At 65.7% G+C, this 19,803-nt stretch overlaps 2 protein-coding genes across 2 annotated transcripts; both read right to left on the bottom strand.

Annotated features, from left to right (window-relative positions):
- Positions 1–150: 150 nt before the first annotated feature.
- On the bottom strand, positions 151–3,088 carry NOP53 (NOP53 ribosome biogenesis factor). Its single transcript, XM_065655182.1, has 13 exons — positions 2,886–3,088; positions 2,688–2,752; positions 2,478–2,562; positions 2,193–2,398; positions 2,037–2,107; positions 1,854–1,949; positions 1,666–1,770; positions 1,361–1,534; positions 1,030–1,205; positions 891–957; positions 483–559; positions 323–379; positions 151–240 (listed from the first exon to the last, which is right to left on the bottom strand). Exons 1-13 carry the CDS (start codon positions 3,080–3,082, stop codon positions 234–236), a joined length of 1,383 nt encoding a protein of 460 aa, XP_065511254.1. The 5' UTR covers positions 3,083–3,088; the 3' UTR covers positions 151–233.
- A 349-nt stretch (positions 3,089–3,437) lies between these two features.
- On the bottom strand, positions 3,438–18,768 carry EHD2 (EH domain containing 2). Its single transcript, XM_065655178.1, has 5 exons — positions 17,983–18,768; positions 16,684–16,781; positions 13,312–13,724; positions 7,105–7,269; positions 3,438–4,957 (listed from the first exon to the last, which is right to left on the bottom strand). Exons 1-5 carry the CDS (start codon positions 18,378–18,380, stop codon positions 4,391–4,393), a joined length of 1,641 nt encoding a protein of 546 aa, XP_065511250.1. The 5' UTR covers positions 18,381–18,768; the 3' UTR covers positions 3,438–4,390.
- Between the last annotated feature and the right edge of the window lie 1,035 nt (positions 18,769–19,803).

Genomic DNA, 19,803 nt, shown 5'->3' on the forward strand with positions numbered 1-19,803 from the left:
TGAGCGCAGCGGGGGCGGCCCCCCCTGGATTTGCAACCTCTAATCCGCTCTGTAATAGCTCTAAAGAAGGGAAAGGGGCTGAGCCCGGTGCCATCTGCCACGGCCCCCCCGGGGGGGGACACACACGACAGCCTCCCCGCCCCAGCCCCCCCCAGTACAGAACTGAAGGAGGCAGAGTGGGTGCAAATGGTTTTACTGGGCTGTGGCACTGGGAGGGGGGGCACGATCCGCGGTTACAACCTGCAAGGGAGAGCAGTTGGTCAGGGGGGGCTCGGGGGAGTGCCAGGAGCGGGGGTCCAGCCCCACATTGACCCCCACTCACGTCACTTCCCGGAAGGCTCTTTTCTCCACATATTTCTGGCGATATCTCCTCTTGAACCTGGCAAGAGATACGAGGGAGGGGGTCAAAAATCCAACCGCCCCAACCTGCCCCCTCTCCGGACCCCTAACCCCCCCCGGCCCCCCCTAACCCCCCCCCTCACTTGGCCCTCTCCCGCGGCTCAATCAGGCTCCTCTTCTGCAGACTCTTGAAGCGGTCGCGCAGGATGCTGCCCTCGAGCTGAAACAGGAGGGACACCAAAGAGGGGACGTTGAGGGGGTGCGGGGCGCACTCCCCCATTCCCCAAACAAAATTGGGGGGAGGGGGCAGGTTTCACCCAGCGCCCTCCCCCCCCACAAGCACCCTCAGCACCCAGACCCCCGCCTACGCGGCGAGGCCCCGGGACCCCAGAAACCTTCACATTCCCAGCCCGGGGGGGGCTGCGAATCCTCCTAGCGCAAGGATGGGTCTCATCATGGGGTGCCAGCCCCCGCCTCCCTGCGCGAGGACCCCTCCAAAAGGGTGGGGACCCCCCCAAAAGTGTGGGGACCCCCCCAAAAGTGTGCCCCACCTTGAGGGTGCGCAGGGACTCGGCCAGCTCGTCGCTCAGCTGCACCTCCAGGCTAGGCTCCTCGTACCTGGGGGGTTCAGAGGGTCAGGGGAGGCCGGGGGGGGTCCCTGCGGGCCCCCCCAAAACCCCCAAAACTCACTTGAGGGGTCCCAGGCGCCGGGGCAGTGCGTCCTTGGCGCGGCGCTTGGCCAAGCGCAACTGCCGGCGCCGCAGCAGCTCCTCGTCTCGGTGCCGCAGCTGCTGCCGCAGCGAGCGCAGGCGGAACAGCTGCTGCCGCCGGCACCGCGCCGTCTTCTCCCGGCGCTGCCGGGCCGCCTGCGGGGGAAACGCCGTGTCAGGGCCCGGCACGGCACCAGCACACCGCGTCGAGGCCGGCACGGCACCGGCACACCGCGTCGAGGCCGGCACAGCACCGGCACACCGCATCGGGGCCAGCACGGCACCGGCACGGCGCCGGCAGCCACCCCTACCAGGGCTCGCGCTTCCTTCTCCCGCCGCCGCTGCTGCTCCGTCTTCTTCTCCCGCCGCGGCGCTGTTTTCGGGGCGTCTTGGGGCTCCGCCGGTGCCGCCGCGTCCCCGTCCGCGTCCCCCTCGTCCCCCGACTCCTCCAGCAGCCCCTCGCACTGCTCCTGGAAAACTGTCTCCTGGGGGGGTGAAAAGAGGGGGTCAGCGCCCCAATTGGGGAAGGGACCCCCTCTTGTGCCCCCCAATCCGCCGTACACCCCAGTTCGGGGCCCCCCCAGAGCAGCGCCGTGGGTTTTGGGGGGGGTCTCACCGCGGTGGGGAGCTGAGTGCCGGCCGGGATCCGCAGCTGCCGCTCCACCTTGTCCTCCGCCCTCTTCTTCCTCACCTCCACCTCGTGAGCCCGCAGCAGCAGCGCCTGGGGGGGGACACACACACCCCGTCACCCCCAAATTGGGCAGGGGGGGGGTCACCCCACACTCACACCCCCCCAAAAGAAACCTGGTGGTCCTCAAAGGTGGGGTTGTAGGAGCCGCCGGCGGCGATGACCTCCACGGCGGGGACCTGCGACGGCTTCATCCCCAGCCTGGCGGGACGCTGTGGGGGGGTCACACGGGACTGGGGGGTCACGCAGGGCCGGGGGGGGGGGGTCACACCGGGCCGGACCCCCCCCCAAAATCTCACCTTCACCCTCTGCTTCTTGGTTTGCTGCAGGAACCAGCCGTCCTGCCCCGCCAGCGCCCGCTCCAGGGGGTCTGCGGGGACACCGGCGTCACCCCGCGGGGACTCGGGGCGGGGGGGGAGCCACGCTGACCCCCCCCAAACGCCCCCCCAACTTACTATCAGCGGCCCAGATGTCGTAGAAGCCTCTTTCGGGGTCCGATCGGCCCTTCTCGAGTGTTTTTCGGGGCGGGGGCCCCCCCCGTTGCAGCCGCGCCCGCAGGCGCCGCTCGGCACGGGGCAGAATCCCCTTTTCGGCCTGTTTCTCCCAAAACTCGCGCCGCCGCCGCTCCTTGCGCCCGTTGGGGACCTGGTGGGCCAGAATGCTGCGGGGGGGGGGGGGGGGTCAGCCCCCCTGCCTGTCACCCCCCGCTTTGTGTGTCCCCCCCCCCGCCCCGCACTCACTTTTTGGGGGGCGGCACTTTGGAGTCGGGCTGCAGCACCAGGTCTGCGTGCAGGGGCTTCTCCTTCCCCTTGTTCAGCCGCCGGTCTGGCGTTATGTGGGGGGGGGACACACACAAGTCACCCCCAAACGCCGAGGGAAATGGGGGGGGGGGGGGGGTCCTGGTGCCCCCCATGTGTGTGTGTCCCCCCTCCCCAAATTGACCCGCTCACCCTTCTCGGCGTCGCCCGTGTCCAGGAAGAACAAACCCTCGTCCGGCTGCTCCGCGATCAAACCCCTGAGGACGAGCCCCCGCAGGGTCACCCTCCGGGGGGGCCACGCAGCCCCCCGAGGTTTATACCCCCCCCCCAAAAAAAAAAACCCCGATCAGGGTCCCCCCGAGGCCTCCAGGCCCCGCCGGGCCCCCTCACCCCGTCGCCCGCTGCTGCAGCGCTACGTCCTCCAGGAAGTCGCCGATTTCGCGGCCCAGCCGCGCCTCGGGGCCGGCCCAGCGCTTCCAGCCCTTCTTGCGGTTGCGGGGCCCGCGGGAGCGGCGGCGGGCGGCGGCGGGGTCCCGGGAGCCGGGGCCCAGGCCCAGGAACGACGAGCAGCCCGCGGGCGCCGCCATCGTGAGAGGGGCGGCCACGCTGCGGGGCAGGCCGGAAGTGCGGCGCAGCCGCTTCCGGCCGCCATCTGGGGGAGGGCGGGGAAAGGCGGGGCCGCCATCTTGGGAAGGTTTGGCGCCATATTGGGAAGGTCTGAGCCGCCATCTTGGGAAGGTTTGGGGCGCCATATTGGGAAGGGCTGAGCCGCCATCTTGGGAAGGGCGGAGCCGCCATCTTGGGAAGGTCTGGGCGCCATCTTGGGAAGGTCGCTGTCCAGCGGGGGGAGGGGTCTTGCACGCCCCCCCTTGCACACCCACCTCCCTTGACCCCCCCCTTCTCACAGCCCCCCCCCAAAAGCCACAACCACGGTGTCTCCATCAGCCGCATCCTCTTTTATTGGGGGGGGGAAACCCCCTTGTGCGGGGGGGGTGTCTCTGCCTGGGGGTCCCCGCTCCATGGGGGGGTCCCGGGGGGGTTTCTCTTCCTGGGGGTCCCGGGAGGGGGTGTCTATGGTGGGTGTCTCTTTCTGGGGGGGTCCCTGCTCAATGCGGGGTCCTGGGGGGGTGCCCATGGGGGGTGTCTCTTTCTGGGGGGGTCCCCGCTCCATGGGGGGGTCCTGGGGGGGGTGTCTCTTCCTGGGGGTCCCGGGGGGGGGGTTCTCTGCCTGGGGGTGCCCATGGGGGGTGTATCTGCCTGGGGGTCCCTGCTCCATGGGGGTGTGTTTATGTGTCTGGGGGGGGTCCCTGCTCCATGGGGGGGTGCCGGGGGGGGTGCCCATGGGGGGTGTCTCTTTCTGGGGGGGCCCCTGGTCCATGGGGGGACCCGGGAGGGGGTGTCTCTTCCTGGGGGGGTCCCCGCTCCATGGGGGGGTGTCTCTTCCTGGGGGTCCCGGGGGGTGTCTCTTCTTGGGGGTCCCGGGGGTTTCTCTTCCTGGGGGTCCCGGGGGGGTCTCTGTCTGGGGGTCCCGGGGGGGGGTGTTTCTTCCTGGGGTTCCCGGGGTGTCTCTTCCTGGGGGTCCCGGGGGGGTCTCTGTCTGGGGGTCCCGGGGGGGTCTTTTCCTGGGGGTCCCGGGGGGGGTGTTTCTTCCTGGGGGTCCCGGGGGGGTCTCTGTCTGGGGGTCCCGGGGGGGGGTGTTTCTTCCTGGGGGTCCCGGGGGGGTCTTTTCCTGGGGGTCCCGGGGGGGGTGTTTCTTCCTGGGGGTCCCGGGGGGGTCTTTTCCTGGGGGTCCCGGGGGGGGGTGTTTCTTCCTGGGGGTCCCGGGGTGTCTCTTCCTGGTGTCCCCGCCCCACGGGGGGGTCCCGTGCTGTTTTGTCGCGGGGGGGGGGCGGGTCTCACTCCGCCGACCCCTTGTGGCGCCGCTTGGAGGGCGGCACGAGGCGGGGGGGCAGGTCGGCGGGCAGCCCCCTCCCCTCCAGCTTGGCGCCGATCAGGTGCCCGGCCAGCGCGAACTCCTCGGCGTCCAGCATCCCGTCGCGGTCCACGTCGCTCAGCTGCCAGATCCTGCCCAGCACCGAGCTGGGCAGCCGGCTGCTCACCATCCAGCCCCGCGCCCGCCGCCCGCTCAGCTTCCCCCCCAGCGGCGACAGCCCGTAGAATATCTCGTCGTACTTCGCCTTGTCCTTCGTCACCACCCACTCGTCGTCCCCCTCCTCGCCGCCCGCCGCGGCGCCGTCCTCCTCGTCGTCCCCCCCCGCCGCGAACGGGCCCTGCAGGGCGCCGCTGAGCGCGCCGCCCCGGACGCCCCCCCCCGCGGCGTCGGGCCCCCCCAGCCCCAGCTCCTCCTGCCGCAGCAGCGGCATCAGCGCCGCGATGTCGGCGGTGAGCAGCTGGTCCAGCGCGTCCAGCAGCCGCGGCTTCAGCGCGGGGAGGCGCGACAGGTCCTGCGCCAGCAGCAGCTCCTGCGCGGGGGGCGCGGTGTGGGGAGGGGGAGCGCGGTATGGGGCGGGGGGCGCGATATGGGGGGTAGAATCGCGATATGGGGGCGGGAGCGCGATATGGGGGGTAGGATCGCGATATGGGGGCCGGGAGCGCGATATGGGGCGTGGGGGGCGCGATATGGGGAGGAGGATCGCGATATGGGGGCGGGAGCGGGGCGTGGAGGGCGCGATATGGGGGGCAGGAGCGCGATATGGGGAGGAGGAGCGCGATATGGGGGCGGGGGGCGCGATATGGGGAGGAGGAGCGCGATATGGGGGCGGGAGCGGGGCATGGGGGGCGCGATATGGGGGGCAGGAGCGCGATATGGGGCGCGGGGGGCGCGATATGGGGAGGAGGAGCGCGATATGGGGGGTAGGATCACGATATGGGGGCGGGAGCGGGGCGTGGGGGGCGCGATATGGGGGGTAGGATCGCGATATGGGGAGGAGGAGCGCGATATGGGGAGGAGGAGCGCGATATGGGGGCGGGAGCGCGATATGGGGAGGAGGAGCGCGATATGCGGAGCAGGAGCGCGATATGGGGGGCGGGAGCGCGATATGGGGAGGAGGATTGCGATATGGGGGGCGGGAGCGCGATATGGGGAGGAGGAGCGCGATATGGGGGCGGGAGTGCGATATGGGGAGGAGGAGCGCGATATGGGGGCGGGAGCACGATATGGGGAGGAGGAGCACGATATGGGGCACGGGGGGCGTGATATGGGGAGGAGGAGCGCGATATGGGGCGCGGGGGGCGCGATATGGGGGGTAGGATCGCGATATGGGGGCGGGAGCGGGGCGTGGGGGGGCGCGATATGGGGAGGAGGATCGCGATATGGGGGGCGGGAGCGGGGCGTGGGGGGCGCGATATGGGCAGGAGGATCGCGATATGGGGGCGGGGGGCGCGATATGGGGAGGAGGATCGCGATATGGGGGGCGGGAGCGCAATATGGAGGCCGGGAGCGCGATATGGGGGTGGGAGCGGGGCGTGGGCGTTGTGACATGGGGGTCAGGATGGCGATGTGGGGGTCGGGATCGTGACGTGGGGGGCGGGATCGTGACACGGGTGTCGGGACCCCAACACCAGGGGCTCAGCACCCCCAGACCCCCCCGGACCCCCATCCCCAGGCCCAGACCCCCAATACGGGGCTCAGCACCCCCATCCCCAGGCCCAGACCCCCCAGTACGGGGCTCAGCACCCCCATCCCCAGGCCCAGACCCCCCAATGCGGGGCTCAGCACCCCCAGACCCCCATCCCCAGGCCCAGACCCCCAATATGGGGCTCAGCACCCCCAGACCCCCATCCCCAGGCCCAGACCCCCAATGCGGGGCTCAGCACCCCCAGACCCCCATCCCCAGGCCCAGACCCCCCAATATGGGGCTCAGCACCCCCAGACCCCCATCCCCAGGCCCAGACCCCCCAATAGGGGGCTCAGCACCCCCAGACCCCCCAATACGGGGCTCAGCACCCCCAGACCCCCATCCCCAGGCCCAGACCCCCAATATGGGGCTCAGCACCCCCAGTCCCCCATCCCCAGGCCCAGACCCCCCAATACGGGGCTCAGCACCCCCAGACCCCCATCCCCAGACCCCCCAATACGGGGCTCAGCACCCCCATCCCCAGGCCCAGACCCCCAATACGGGGCTCAGCACCCCCATCCCCAGGCCCAGACCCCCAATACGGGGCTCAGCACCCCCAGACCCCCCTCCCCAGGCCCAGACCCCCAATATGGGGCTCAGCACCCCCAGACCCCCCTCCCCAGGCCCAGACCCCCAATACGGGGCTCAGCACCCCCAGACCCCCCTCCCCATCCCCAGACCCCCAATGCGGGGCTCAGCACCCCCAGACCCCCATCCCCAGACCCCCAATACGGGGCTCAGCACCCCCAGACCCCCCTCCCCAGGCCCAGACCCCCAATATGGGGCTCAGCACCCCCAGACCCCCCTCCCCAGGCCCAGACCCCCAATACGGGGCTCAGCACCCCCAGACCCCCCTCCCCATCCCCAGACCCCCAATGCGGGGCTCAGCACCCCCAGACCCCCATCCCCAGACCCCCAATGCGGGGCTCAGCACCCCCAGACCCCCATCCCCAGACCCCCAATGCGGGGCTCAGCCCCCCGCGTGGCCCCACCTGCATGCGGGCGCAGTCGGGGAAGTCCCCGGGCGGGATGTGCTGCTCCAGCTGGATCCGCGCGAACAGCAGCGGCAGCTTCTGGATCAGCTGCTTCTTCTTGTGCTCCTTCCCGAACACCGACGGCATCTCCTTGCGCAGGCGGCTCACGATGTGCGCGTGCACCTGGGCGGGAGGCCGGACGCCTGGGTCCCCTCCCGGACGCCTGGGTCCCCTCCTGGACACCTAGGTCCCCTCCAGGATGCCTGGGTCCCCTCCCGGACGCCTGGGTCCCCTCCCGGATGCCTGGGTCCCCTCTTGGACACCTAGGTCCCCTCCAGGATGCCTGGGTCCCCTCCCGGATGCCTGGGTCCCCTCTTGGACACCTAGGTCTCCTCCCGGATGCCTGGGTCCCCTCCCGGATGCCTGGGTCCCCTCCTGGACACCTAGGTCTCCTCCCGGACGCCTGGGTCCCCTCCCGGATGCCTGGGTCCCCTCCTGGACACCTAGGTCTCCTCCCGGACGCCTGGGTCCCCTCCAGGATGCCTGGGTCCCCTCTTGGACACGTAGGTCTCCTCCCGGATGCCTGGGTCCCCTCCCGGATGCCTGGGTCCCCTCCTGGACACCTAGGTCTCCTCCCGGACGCCTGGGTCCCCTCCAGGATGCCTGGGTCCCCTCCTGGACACCTAGGTCTCCTCCCGGACGCCTGGGTCCCCTCCTGGACACCTAGGTCCCCTCCCGGATGCCTGGGTCCCCTCCAGGATGCCTGGGTCCCCTCTTGGACACCTAGGTCCCCTCCAGGATGCCTGGGTCCCCTCCCGGACGCCTGGGTCCCCTCCTGGACACCTAGGTCCCCTCCAGGATGCCTGGGTCCCCTCCCGGACGCCTGGGTCCCCTCCCGGATGCCTGGGTCCCCTCCTGGACACCTAGGTCTCCTCCCGGATGCCTGGGTCCCCTCCTGGACACCTAGGTCCCCTCCCGGATGCCTGGGTCCCCTCCAGGATGCCTGGGTCCCCTCTTGGACACCTAGGTCCCCTCCAGGATGCCTGGGTCCCCTCCCGGACGCCTGGGTCCCCTCCTGGACACCTAGGTCCCCTCCAGGATGTCTGGGTCCTCTCCCGGACGCCTGGGTCCCCTCCCGGATGCCTGGGTCCCCTCCTGGACACCTAGGTCTCCTCCCGGACGCCTGGGTCCCCTCCAGGATGCCTGGGTCCCCTCCTGGACACCTAGGTCTCCTCCCGGACGCCTGGGTCCCCTCCAGGATGCCTGGGTCCCCTCCTGGACACCTAGGTCTCCTCCCAGACGCCTGGGTCCCCTCCTGGACACCTAGGTCCCCTCCCGGACGCCTGGGTCCCCTCCCGGACGCCTGGGTCCCCTCCTGGACACCTAGGTCCCCTCCAGGATGCCTGGGTCCCCTCCCGGACGCCTGGGTCCCCTCCCGGATGCCTGGGTCCCCTCTTGGACACCTAGGTCCCCTCCCGGACGCCTGGGTCCCCTCCCGGATGCCTGGGTCCCCTCCTGGACACCTAGGTCTCCTCCCGGACGCCTGGGTCCCCTCCAGGATGCCTGGGTCCCCTCTTGGACACGTAGGTCTCCTCCCGGATGCCTGGGTCCCCTCCCGGATGCCTGGGTCCCCTCCTGGACACCTAGGTCTCCTCCCGGACGCCTGGGTCCCCTCCAGGATGCCTGGGTCCCCTCCTGGACACCTAGGTCTCCTCCCGGACGCCTGGGTCCCCTCCTGGACACCTAGGTCCCCTCCCGGATGCCTGGGTCCCCTCCAGGATGCCTGGGTCCCCTCTTGGACACCTAGGTCCCCTCCAGGATGCCTGGGTCCCCTCCCGGACGCCTGGGTCCCCTCCTGGACACCTAGGTCCCCTCCAGGATGCCTGGGTCCCCTCCCGGACGCCTGGGTCCCCTCCCGGATGCCTGGGTCCCCTCCTGGACACCTAGGTCTCCTCCCGGATGCCTGGGTCCCCTCCTGGACACCTAGGTCCCCTCCCGGATGCCTGGGTCCCCTCTTGGACACCTAGGTCCCCTCCAGGATGCCTGGGTCCCCTCCCGGACGCCTGGGTCCCCTCCTGGACACCTAGGTCCCCTCCAGGATGTCTGGGTCCTCTCCCGGACGCCTGGGTCCCCTCCCGGATGCCTGGGTCCCCTCCTGGACACCTAGGTCTCCTCCCGGACGCCTGGGTCCCCTCCAGGATGCCTGGGTCCCCTCCTGGACACCTAGGTCTCCTCCCAGACGCCTGGGTCCCCTCCTGGACACCTAGGTCCCCTCCCGGATGCCTGGGTCCCCTCCCGGACGCCTGGGTCCCCTCCCGGACGCCTGGGTCCACTTCGCGGCTCAGAGCGGGGGAGAGGAGACCATGGGGGGGTCCCACGAGGGGGCTGGTCCCAGACAGTCCCCGTCCCCATCCCCATCCCATCTCTGTCCCCATCCCGGTGCCTCCCTCCGTGCTGGTTCTGGCCCTGTCCCGTGTCCGTGTCCCGTGTCCGTGTCCCGTGTCCGTGTCCCGTGTCCATGTCCCATGTCCATGTCCTGTGTCCATGTCCCGTGTCCGTGTTCCGTGTCCCATGTCCCGTGTCCTGTGTCCATGTCCCGTGTCCATGTCCCATGTCCAATGTCCCGTGTCCTGTGTCCATGTCCCGTGTCCTGTGTCCATGTCCCTGTCCCGTGTCCATGTCCCGTGTCCATGTCCCATGTCTAATGTCCCATGTCCTGTGTCCGTGTCCCATGTCCTGTGTCCATGTCCCATGTCCGTGTCCCATGTCCTGTGTCCATGTCCCATGTTCCGTGTCTGTGTCCCGTGTCCAATGTCCCGTGTCCTGTGTCCGTGTCCCATGTCCATGTCCCATGTTCTGTGTCTGTGTCCCGTGTCCCATGCCCATGTCCCGTGTCCAATGTCCCGTGTCCTGTGTCTGTGTCCCATGTCCCATGTCTGTGTCCCGTGTCCTGTGTCCTGTGTCCCATATCCCGTGTCCATGTCCCGTGTCCGTGTCCCATGTTCTGTGTCCCGTGTCCATGTCCCGTGTCCCATGTCCGTGTCCCGTGTCCCATGTCCATGTCCCGTGTCCATGTCCCATGTCCATGTCTGTGTCCCATGTCCATGTCCCATGTCCTGTGTCCCGTGTCCCATGTCCATGTCCCATGTCCCGTGTCCCATGTCCATGTCCCATGTCCCATGTTCCGTGTCCCATGTCCCAGTCCCATGTCCCGTGTCCCGTGTCCATGTCCCGTGTCCGTGTCCCGCGTGGCAGCGGATGCTCCGCACAAAGGGCTGGATGCGATAAGGCCACGGGGTGGGGGGGCCGGGGCCGGGGGGGGAGCAGGAGCCGGGGAATAAAAGACTAAACCCAACCCCCCCACGTCCCCCTGGACATGGGGTGACGGGTTCGGCGGGGGGGGGCGGATGAGCCCCAAATCAGCCCCCCCGTGCCAGCTTGGGGGGTCTCAGCACCGGGGGGGCACCTGAGCGCGGAGGGGGGGCCGCTAATTGCTCTGTAATTACAGGGCGGAAGGGTGACCTCACGGGAAACCATTAACGAGGAGAGCAGGCACAGGACGGGGGGGACACGGTGACGTCCCCCCCGTGGCAATGGGGCCGTTGTTGGGGGTGACCGGAGGGACCCCAAAGCGGCAGCCGCCCCCTGTCCTGCGCCCATCGGGGTCCCCGTGTCCCCGTCACAGGACCCCAAGTTCTCCTGGTGTCCCCTCGTCCCCCAAGTTCTCCTGGTGTCCCCTTGTCCCCATCACAGAACCCCAAGTTCTCCTGGTGTCCCCTTGTCCCCCAAGTTCTCGTGTCCCCTTGTCCCCATCACAGGACCCCAAGTTCTCCTGGTGTCCCCTCGTCCCCCAAGTTCTTGTGTCCCCTTGTCCCCCAAGTTCTTGTGTCCCCTCGTCCCCATCAGAGGACCCCAAGTTCTCCTGGTGTCCCCTTGTCCCCCAAGTTCTCGTGTCCCCTTGTCCCCATCACAGGACCCCAAGTTCTCCTGGTGTCCCCTTGTCCCCACCCTAACGAACCGCGTCCCCCTAACGAACCGCGCTCACCCCAATGAGCCGCGCTCACCTTAATGACCCTAAGGAACTGTGTCCCCCCCTAACGAACCGCGCACCCCCTAACGAACCTAAGGAACCACGGCCCCCCTAACGAGCTGCGTCCCGCTAATGAACCTAAGGAACTGCGCTCACCCCAATGAACCGCGCACCCCCTAACGAACTGCGTGCCCCCTAATGAACCGCGCACCCCCTAACGAACCGCATCCCCCCTAATGAACCGTGCCCACCCTAACAAACCTAAGGAACCGTGCCCCCCGTAATGAACCGCGTCCCCCCTAACGAACTGTCCCCCCCATAATGAACCTAATGAACCACGTCCCCCCTAATGAACCGCGTCCCCCCTAACGAACTGTCCCCCCCATAATGAACGTAAGGAACCGCATCCCCCCTAATGAACTGTGCCCCCATAATGAACCTAAGGAACCGTGTCCCCCCTAATGAACCATGCCCCCCCTAATGAACCGTATCCCCCCTAATGAACCGCGTCCCCCCCTAATGAACCGTGTCCCCCCTAATGAACGTAAGGAACCGTGTCCCCCCTAATGAACTGTGACCCCCCTAATGAACCGCGTGCCCCATAACGAACTGTCCCCCCTAACGAACCTAATGAACCATGCCCCCCCTAATGAACCGCGTCCCCCCTAATGAACCGCATCCCCCCTAACAAACTGTGCCCCCATAATGAACCTAAGGAACCGCGTCCCCCCTAATGAACCGCGTCCCCCCTAATGAACTGTGCCCCCCCTAATGAACCGCGTCCCCCCTAATGAACCGCATCCCCCCTAATGAACCGCGTCCCCCCTAATGAACTGTGCCCCACCTAATGAACCGTGTCCCCCTAATGAACTGTCCCCCCCATAATGAACCTAATGAACTGTGCCCCCCCTAATGAACCGCGTCCCCCCTGATGAACCGTGCCCCCCCTAATGAACCGCATCCCCCTAATGAACCACGTCCCCCCTAATGAACTGTGCCCCCCCTAATGAACCGCATCCCCCCTAACGAACTGTCCCCCCCATAATGAACCTAAGGAACTGTGTCCCCCCTAATGAACCATGCCCCCCCTAATGAACCGCGTCCCCCCCTAATGAACCGTGTCCCCCCCTAATGAACCGCATCCCCCCTAATGAACCTAAGGAACCATGTCCCCCCTAATGAACTGTGACCCCCCTAATGAACCTAAGGAACCGTGCCCCCCCTAATGAACCGCGTCCCCCCTAATGAACCGTGCCCCCCTTAATGAACCGCATCCCCCCTAATGAACTGTGCCCCCCCTAATGAACCGCGTCCCCCCTAACGAACTGTGCCCCCATAATGAACCTAAGGAACCGCGTCCCCCCTAATGAACCACATCCCCCCTGATGAACCGTGTCCCCCCTAATGAACCGTGTCCCCCCTAATGAACCGCGTCCCCCCTAATGAACCGCATCCCCCCTAACAAACTGTGCCCCCCCTAATGAACCACATCCCCCCTAATGAACCGCGTCCCCCCTAATGAACCGCATCCCCCCTAACAAACTGTGCCCCCCCTAATGAACCGCATCCCCCCTAATGAACCGCGTCCCCCCTAATGAACTGTGCCCCCCCTAATGAACCGCATCCCCCCCTAATGAACCGCGTCCCCCCTAATGAACCGCGTCCCCCCTAATGAACCGCGTCCCCCCTAATGAACTGTGCCCCCCCTAATGAACTGCATCCCCCCTAACGAACTGTGCCCCCCCTAATGAACCGCATCCCCCCTAATGAACCGCATCCCCCCAATGAACCGTGCCCCCCCTAATGAACTGCATCCCCCCTAACGAACTGTGCCCCCATAATGAACCTAAGGAACCGTGTCCCCCTGATGAACCGTGTCCCCCCTAACAAACCGCGTCCCCCCTAACGAACTGTCCCCCCCATAATGGACCGCATCCCCCCTGATGAACCGTGTCCCCCCTAATGAACCGCATCCCCCCTAACAAACTGTGCCCCCCCTAATGAACCGCGTCCCCCCTAATGAACCGTGTCCCCCCTAACAAACCGCGTCCCCCCTAACGAACTGTCCCCCCCATAATGGACCGCATCCCCCCTAACGAACCGCATCCCCCCTAACGAACTGTCCCCCCCATAATGAACCGCATCCCCCCTAAGGAGCCGCGTCCCCCCTAACGAACCTAAGGAGCTGCGCTCACCCTAACGAGCCGCGCCCTCTTGACCAGGTCGTTGAGCTTCCTGAGCGCGGCGTGGCGCGGCAGGTTCTGGATGTCCCGGAACAGGTCCTGCTCCTCCAGCTCGAACAGCCGCCGGTTCTCGGCCACCAGCAGCGGCTCGGCCCAGAACGACCCGATGAAGACGCGCAGAACCTCGGGGGTGTCGAACGCCTTCCCCAGCGCCCACATCAGCGCCCCGTACACCCGCATCAGCTGCTGCGTCTCCACCGCGTCCGCCTTGTTGAGCACCACGCGCACCTTGTCCTCGTGGCCCCGCAGCGCCCGCACGGCCTCCCCCAGCTCGTCCGAGATCTCCAGCTTGTGCGCGTCGAACAGCAGCACCACCAGGTCCACGCGCTCCGCGAACCACTGCAGCACGGCCGCGAAGTCGTAGCCTGGGGGGCACCGGGGAAAGGGGCTTTGGGGGGGTCCGCGAGGGGCTGGAGCTGCAGCCGAGTGTGGGTGCGGCGAGAGGGGAGGCGCTAAGCCCGGCTTGACGGCCTGAACGCCACCCTAAGGCCGGCCTGAAGCAAAGCCTAATCCCAGCCTAAACCAAATCCCAATCCCAGCCTAAAGCCCAGCCTGAACACAGCCCTAAATCTGGCCTGAACGCAACCCTAATCCCAGCCTAAACCAAATCCCAATCCCAGCCTAAAGCCCAGACTGAACACAGCCCTAAGCCCAGCCTGAACCAAAGCCTAATCCCAGCCTAAACCAAATCCCAATCCCAGCCTAAAGCCCAGCCTGAACACAGCCCTAAGCCTGGCCTGAACGCAACCCTAAACCCGGCCTGAAGCAAAGCCTAAACGCAACACTAATCCCAGCCTAAACCAAATCCCAGTCCCAGCCTAAAGCCCAGCCTGAACACAGCCCTAAACCCGGCCTGAACCAAATCCCAATCCCAGCCTAAAGCCCAGCCTGAACGCAACCCTAAATCTGGCCTGAACGCAACCCTAATCCCAGCCTAAACCAAATCCCAGTCCCAGCCTAAAGCCCAGCCTGAACACAGCCCTAAGCCCGGCCTGAACCAAATCCCAGTCCCAGCCTGAACCAAATCCCAATCCCAGCCTAAAGCCCAGCCTGAACACAGCCCTAAGCCCGGCCTGAACCAAATCCCAATCCCAGCCTAAAGCCCAGCCTGAACACAGCCCTAAGCCCGGCCTGAACCAAATCCCAGTCCCAGCCTGAACCAAATCCCAATCCCAGCCTAAAGCCCAGCCTGAACACAGCCCTAAGCCCGGCCTGAAGCAAATCCCAATCCCAGCCTAAACCAAATCCCAATCCCAGCCTAAACCAAATCCCAATCCCAGCCTACAGCCCAGCCTGAACACAGCCCTAAACCCAGCCTGAACACGACCGTAAGCCTGGCCTGAACGCAACCCTAATCCCAGCCTAAACCAAATCCCAATCCCAGCCTAAAGCCCAGCCTGAACACAGCCCTAAACCCGGCCTGAAGCAAAGCCTAATCCCAGCCTAAACCAAATCCCAATCCCAGCCTAAAGCCCAGCCTGAACGCAACCCTAAATCTGGCCTGAACGCAACCCTAATCCCAGCCTAAACCAAATCCCAATCCCAGCCTAAAGCCCAGTCTGAACACAGCCCTAAACCCAGCCTGAACGCGACCCTAAACCTGGCCTGAATGCGACCCTAATCCTGGCCTGAATGCAACCCTAATCCTGGCCTGAACGCAACCCTAATCCCAGCCTAAACCAAATCCCAATCCCAGCCTAAAGCCCAGCCTGAACGCAACCCTAAACCCAGCCTGAACACGACCCTAAGCCTGGCCTGAACGCAACCCTAATCCTGGCCTGAAGCAAAGCCTAATCCCAGCCTAAACCAAACCCCAATCCCAGTCTAAAGCCCAGCGTGAACGCAACCCTAATCCCAGCCTGAACGCAACCCTAAACCTGGCCTGAACGCAACCCTAAACCTGGCCTGAACCAAAGCCTAATCCCAGCCTAAACCAAGTCCCAATCCCAGCCTAAAGCCCAGCCTGAATGCAACCCTAATTCTGGCCTGAACGCAACCCTAAGCCTGGCCTGAACCAAAGCCTAATCCCAGCCTGAACGCAACCCTAATTCCGGCCTGAACACAACCCTAATCTCGACCTAAACCCCAACTCTAATCCCAACCCCAGCCTGAACCCAACCCTAATCCCAGCCTAAACTCCAACCCTAAACCCAAATTTAACCCCCAAACCCAACTCTAATCCCAACCTAAACCCCAGCCTCAAACCCAACCCTCACCTCAACCCTAAACCCAATCCTAACCCCAAACCAACCTCAATCTCAACCCCAAAACTAATCCTAACCCTAAAGCCAACCCCCACTTCTCAGACCTAATCCCAACCCTAAACTCAGACCTAAACCGCCTCTGCTCCCCCCGCCCCGCAGCCGGAGGCCCCGAGAGCCAGAAAAAAAAGCACCAAAAAAGGAAAAAGCTGCAAGTCCTGGGAAAGGTCCCTCCGGCCCTGCCCTTGACCTTGACCCCGTCCTTGACCCCGCGTCCCCCCCCGCCCCGTTCACACCGCAGGGAGCGCCCGGCCGGGAATTTGACCCTGACCCCCCCTTTTCCCACCCCTGACCCCCTTTTCCCAGCCCCCCCCTTTTTCCCAGCCCCCCCTTTTCCCAGCCCCCCCGCCGGGGGGTCCCGCCCCCCCCGCCCCGCTCCCAGCGCTTTTGGCAGCGGCCGCAGCTTTTGGGGTGGGGAAGGAAAAGGGGCCGGGGGGGGCCCAGCCCGGCCTGGAAACTTGGCAGCCCCCCCATCTCACCCCCCGCCATGTCCGGAAAGGGGGGGTCCCGGCTGCCCCACCCCCCCCCCGGGAACCCCCATTGGTGGCTCGGGGTGTGTGTGTGGGGGGGGGACCCCGCCCTTGGCAGCGGCTGTTGCGCCACTTTGGCACCCGGAGCTGGAAACGGGGCCCCCCCCCGGGCCCCCCCCGCTCCGCCCCACCCCGGGCACCGCCCCTGGGCTTGTGCAACCCCCCCGGCACCCCATATATTGTGTGACCCCCCCGACACCCCCACAGTGTGTGACCCCCCCGGCACCCCATATATTGTGTGACCCCCCCGACACCCCCACAGTGTGTGACCCCCCCGGCACCCCATATATTGTGTGACCCCCCCAGCACCCCCATAGAGTGTGACCCCCCCGGCACCCCATACATTGTGTGACCCCCCCGGCACCCCCTTCCCTTTGCACCCCCCATTTCACTCCGCCCCCCCTTTGCACCCCCCTACACTTTGTGCCCCTCTCCCCAGTTCTTGGGGGTTCCCCGTTCCCGGGGGGGGTGGGGGACAGCGGGGTCCCCCGGGGGGGTTTCCCGTTCCCGGGGGGGTCGGGGCCCCCCCTCACCGCGGCTCACGCGCTGTTTGGCCCCCGACAGGATCCCGGGGGTGTCGATCAGGCTGATGCTCTCGAGCACCTGGTTGGGCAGGTGGGCGCACATGAACCTGGGGGGGGGGGGGGGGCGGCCGCGTTAGTGACCCCCCCGGACCCCCCTGGACCCCCCCGAGCTGCCCTCGACCCCCCCGAACCCCCCAGACCCCCTAAACCTCCCCGCCCCCCCCCCCTTGAGCCCCCTGAACCCCCTTGAGCCTCCTCAGACCCCCCGGAACCACCTGAGCCCCCCAAACCCCCCCGGACCCCCCCTTGGACCCCCCCTGAAAATTCCCCCCCCCCCCCAAAACCCCCTGTACCCCCCGGACCCCCCCTTGGGCCCCCCGACCCCCCCTGAAAATTCCCCCCCCCCGGGGTGTGATTTATCGGGGGGTGTTTGTTTTATCCGGGGGGGGCCCCTCCCGGCCCTGACGGCGAATTTCCGAGGCGGGGGGGCCGGGGGGGCCCTTGGCAGCCGCAGCCGCATTCCTGTCCCCTGGCTCATCCCCCCCCGGGCCCCCCCTCCGCGGGGCGGGACCCCCCCGGGCAAGAGGAGACCCCGGTGGGGACCCCCGAACCCCCCGGACTGAGCGGGGCGGGACGGGGCGGGGGGGGGAAATCCCTAAAAATATCCAAAAATGGGGAAAAAACCCCCAGCGAATCGGGGCGGGGGGGGGGATCCCGCTGCCCCCCCCCGCGCGCTTTGGGGCGTTTCCCAAAAGTAGGAAAAAGTGCGAAAAAATGGGAAAAACCGGGGAAAAAACGGGCGGAGTCGGGCGGTGGGAGAGCGGGGAAGGGGGGGAGTGTGTTTTTTGGGGTGATTTCTGTAGAAAAGGTCAGTTTGGGGGGGACGGGGGGGGCCCCGCGGGGGGGGAATGTGGTTTTTGGGGTGATTTCTCCATCAAACCTCAGCCCGGGGATGTTCTTTGGGGTGTTTTCGGGGCGATTTTGGGGCGTTTTCTCCCTCAAACTTCAGCCGGGGGGTGTTTTGGGGGTGTTTTTGGGGTGTTTTCGGGGCGTTTTGGGGGCGTTTTCTCCCTCAAACTTCAGTCCGGGGATGCCGGGACATATTTTTGGGGCGTTTTCTCCCTCAAGCCTCAGCCTGGGGGTGTTTTTGGGGGGGATATTAGGGTGTTTTGGGGGTGTTTTTTGGCCGTTTTCGGGGCGGTCCCTCCCGCAGAGCCCGCGGTTCGCGCCCCCGCTGCGGCGCTTGGTCGGGGTGCGTGTTGCGTGTGTATGGGGGGGGGCGGTGATTTTTGGGGCGCTCTCACTCACCGCTTGAGGAAGCCGTTGCCGAAGGGGTGCAGCTGCCGGAAGGGTTTCTGGGGGTCCACGATGAGCGCGTTTCCCGGGGTCACCCCCTCGCTGTCCCCCCACATGATGGCGACGAACGAGTCGGTGGTGGGTTCGGGCCCGATCCGGCTGCCCGGGATCTCCTGCTCCAGCAGGTACCGGATGAACGAGGTTTTCCCGGTCGAATATTGTCCCATCACCAAAATCATGGGTTTGTTGTCAAAATCCGCGTCCTCCAGGGCCGGGGAGTGGAAATCGTGGAAGCGGTAAAACTCCTCCACGGGCAGGAGCTTCTTTTTGTAGAGGTTTTTCAGCCCCTCGGTCACGGTTTGCACCGTTTCGGGGCTTTTTTTGGGGTTTTTGCGCATCCAGCTGAACATCGCGGCGGTTGCGGGGGGGGGGGGTGACAATTGGGGACACGAGTGACACCCCGGGAATGGGGGGGGGGGGCTCAGCTGGAGCCCCCGGCCATGGGGCGGGAGCGCGCGGGGGGGCAGAAAACTCCAAAAAAAGGCAAAATTCGAAGCGAAATTCAAAGTTTTGCTCTTCTTGTCGCCGCTCGCAGCGCCGGGGAGGGGGGGTTTATCTCCAAAAATGGCGCTTTTCCCCCCAAAAAAAGCCTGGGGTGGGGGTGGGGGTCCCTGGGGCCGCTGTCCCGAACGCCGAAGCGATTTGGTTCTTTTCTTCTTTTTTTTTTTTTTTTTTAATCTTTTTGGGGGTTTTCTGGAGGAAAATCGCGTCGCGAAGCGGCCGCGGGTCTGAGCGGGGAGCGGCGGCGGGCGCGGGAAAAGGGCTGGCGGGGGAATAAATTAACATACATCAGCATAAATTAACATAATCGGCGGGGACGGGGCGGGCGCGGGTTCGAGACCGCGCCGGGGAAGAAAAAAACCCAATCAAAACCAACCCCCCAATTAATAAATTAATGACGGGAAGGGGCGGGGCCGGAGCCATCGCGACTCCCGCTCCAGTTTCCGCAGCTCCAAAACCCCCGGAATTCACCCCAAAACGCCCCCGACCCCCCCCCCCAGCCCCAGGGTTCAGGATTCACCCCCAATTTTCCCACTTTCCCCGTTTTTTTGGGGGGGTTTGGAGGCAGCAGCGAGGCGGGGGGGCAGGTTTTTAAAAAGAAAAAAAGCGCTTTTTAATTTACACAGAAATACTAAAATGTACATAATTCTTTTAAAAAAATCGTTATACACAATAAATACAGTACAAAATTATTTTATAGTACTATATTTCGCTGCGAGGTGTGAGAGCGGTCGCCGGCGGGCGCGTTTTTGGGGGTTTCCAGCCCAATTTTGCCTTTTTTCCCCGCCCTCCCCACACCCCCCCCCCCAAAAAAAAAAAAAATCGCTGGGATTCCAAAAAACGTGGATTCAAATGGGTGGGAAAGGGCCCGATCCTGAGGGGCAAAACTGGAGTTTTCTCCCCAAAAAAACACGGGGGGGGGGGCACACATGCTGGAGCCGCCCACCCCCCCCCCCGAGAGGCCCTTTTGGGGCAAAAAAGGGGAAATTTGGGGGGTTCGGAAAGGAAAATGGCCAAATATTTTCTTTTTGCCGTGTCACTTATTGCTGCCCCCGCCCGACGGCGCCGGAAAAAACATCCCCCAAAATCCCCAAAATGAGAAAATAATGACCCTTCCCCGCGGGCGGAGGCTCCGAGGCGCCGTTTTGGGTGAAAAAGGTGGAAAAATGGGAGCGGGGGGGGGGTTTGTGTTCCCCAAACAGCGGCTGAAATGGGGAAATTTGGGCTTTTTGGGGAGAAAAGGCGGCGGGTTTGGGGTGAAAATGGGGGGAT

Source organism: Caloenas nicobarica, chromosome 37 (assembly GCF_036013445.1).
Source record: "Caloenas nicobarica isolate bCalNic1 chromosome 37, bCalNic1.hap1, whole genome shotgun sequence".
Classification (NCBI taxonomy): domain Eukaryota; kingdom Metazoa; phylum Chordata; class Aves; order Columbiformes; family Columbidae; genus Caloenas; species Caloenas nicobarica.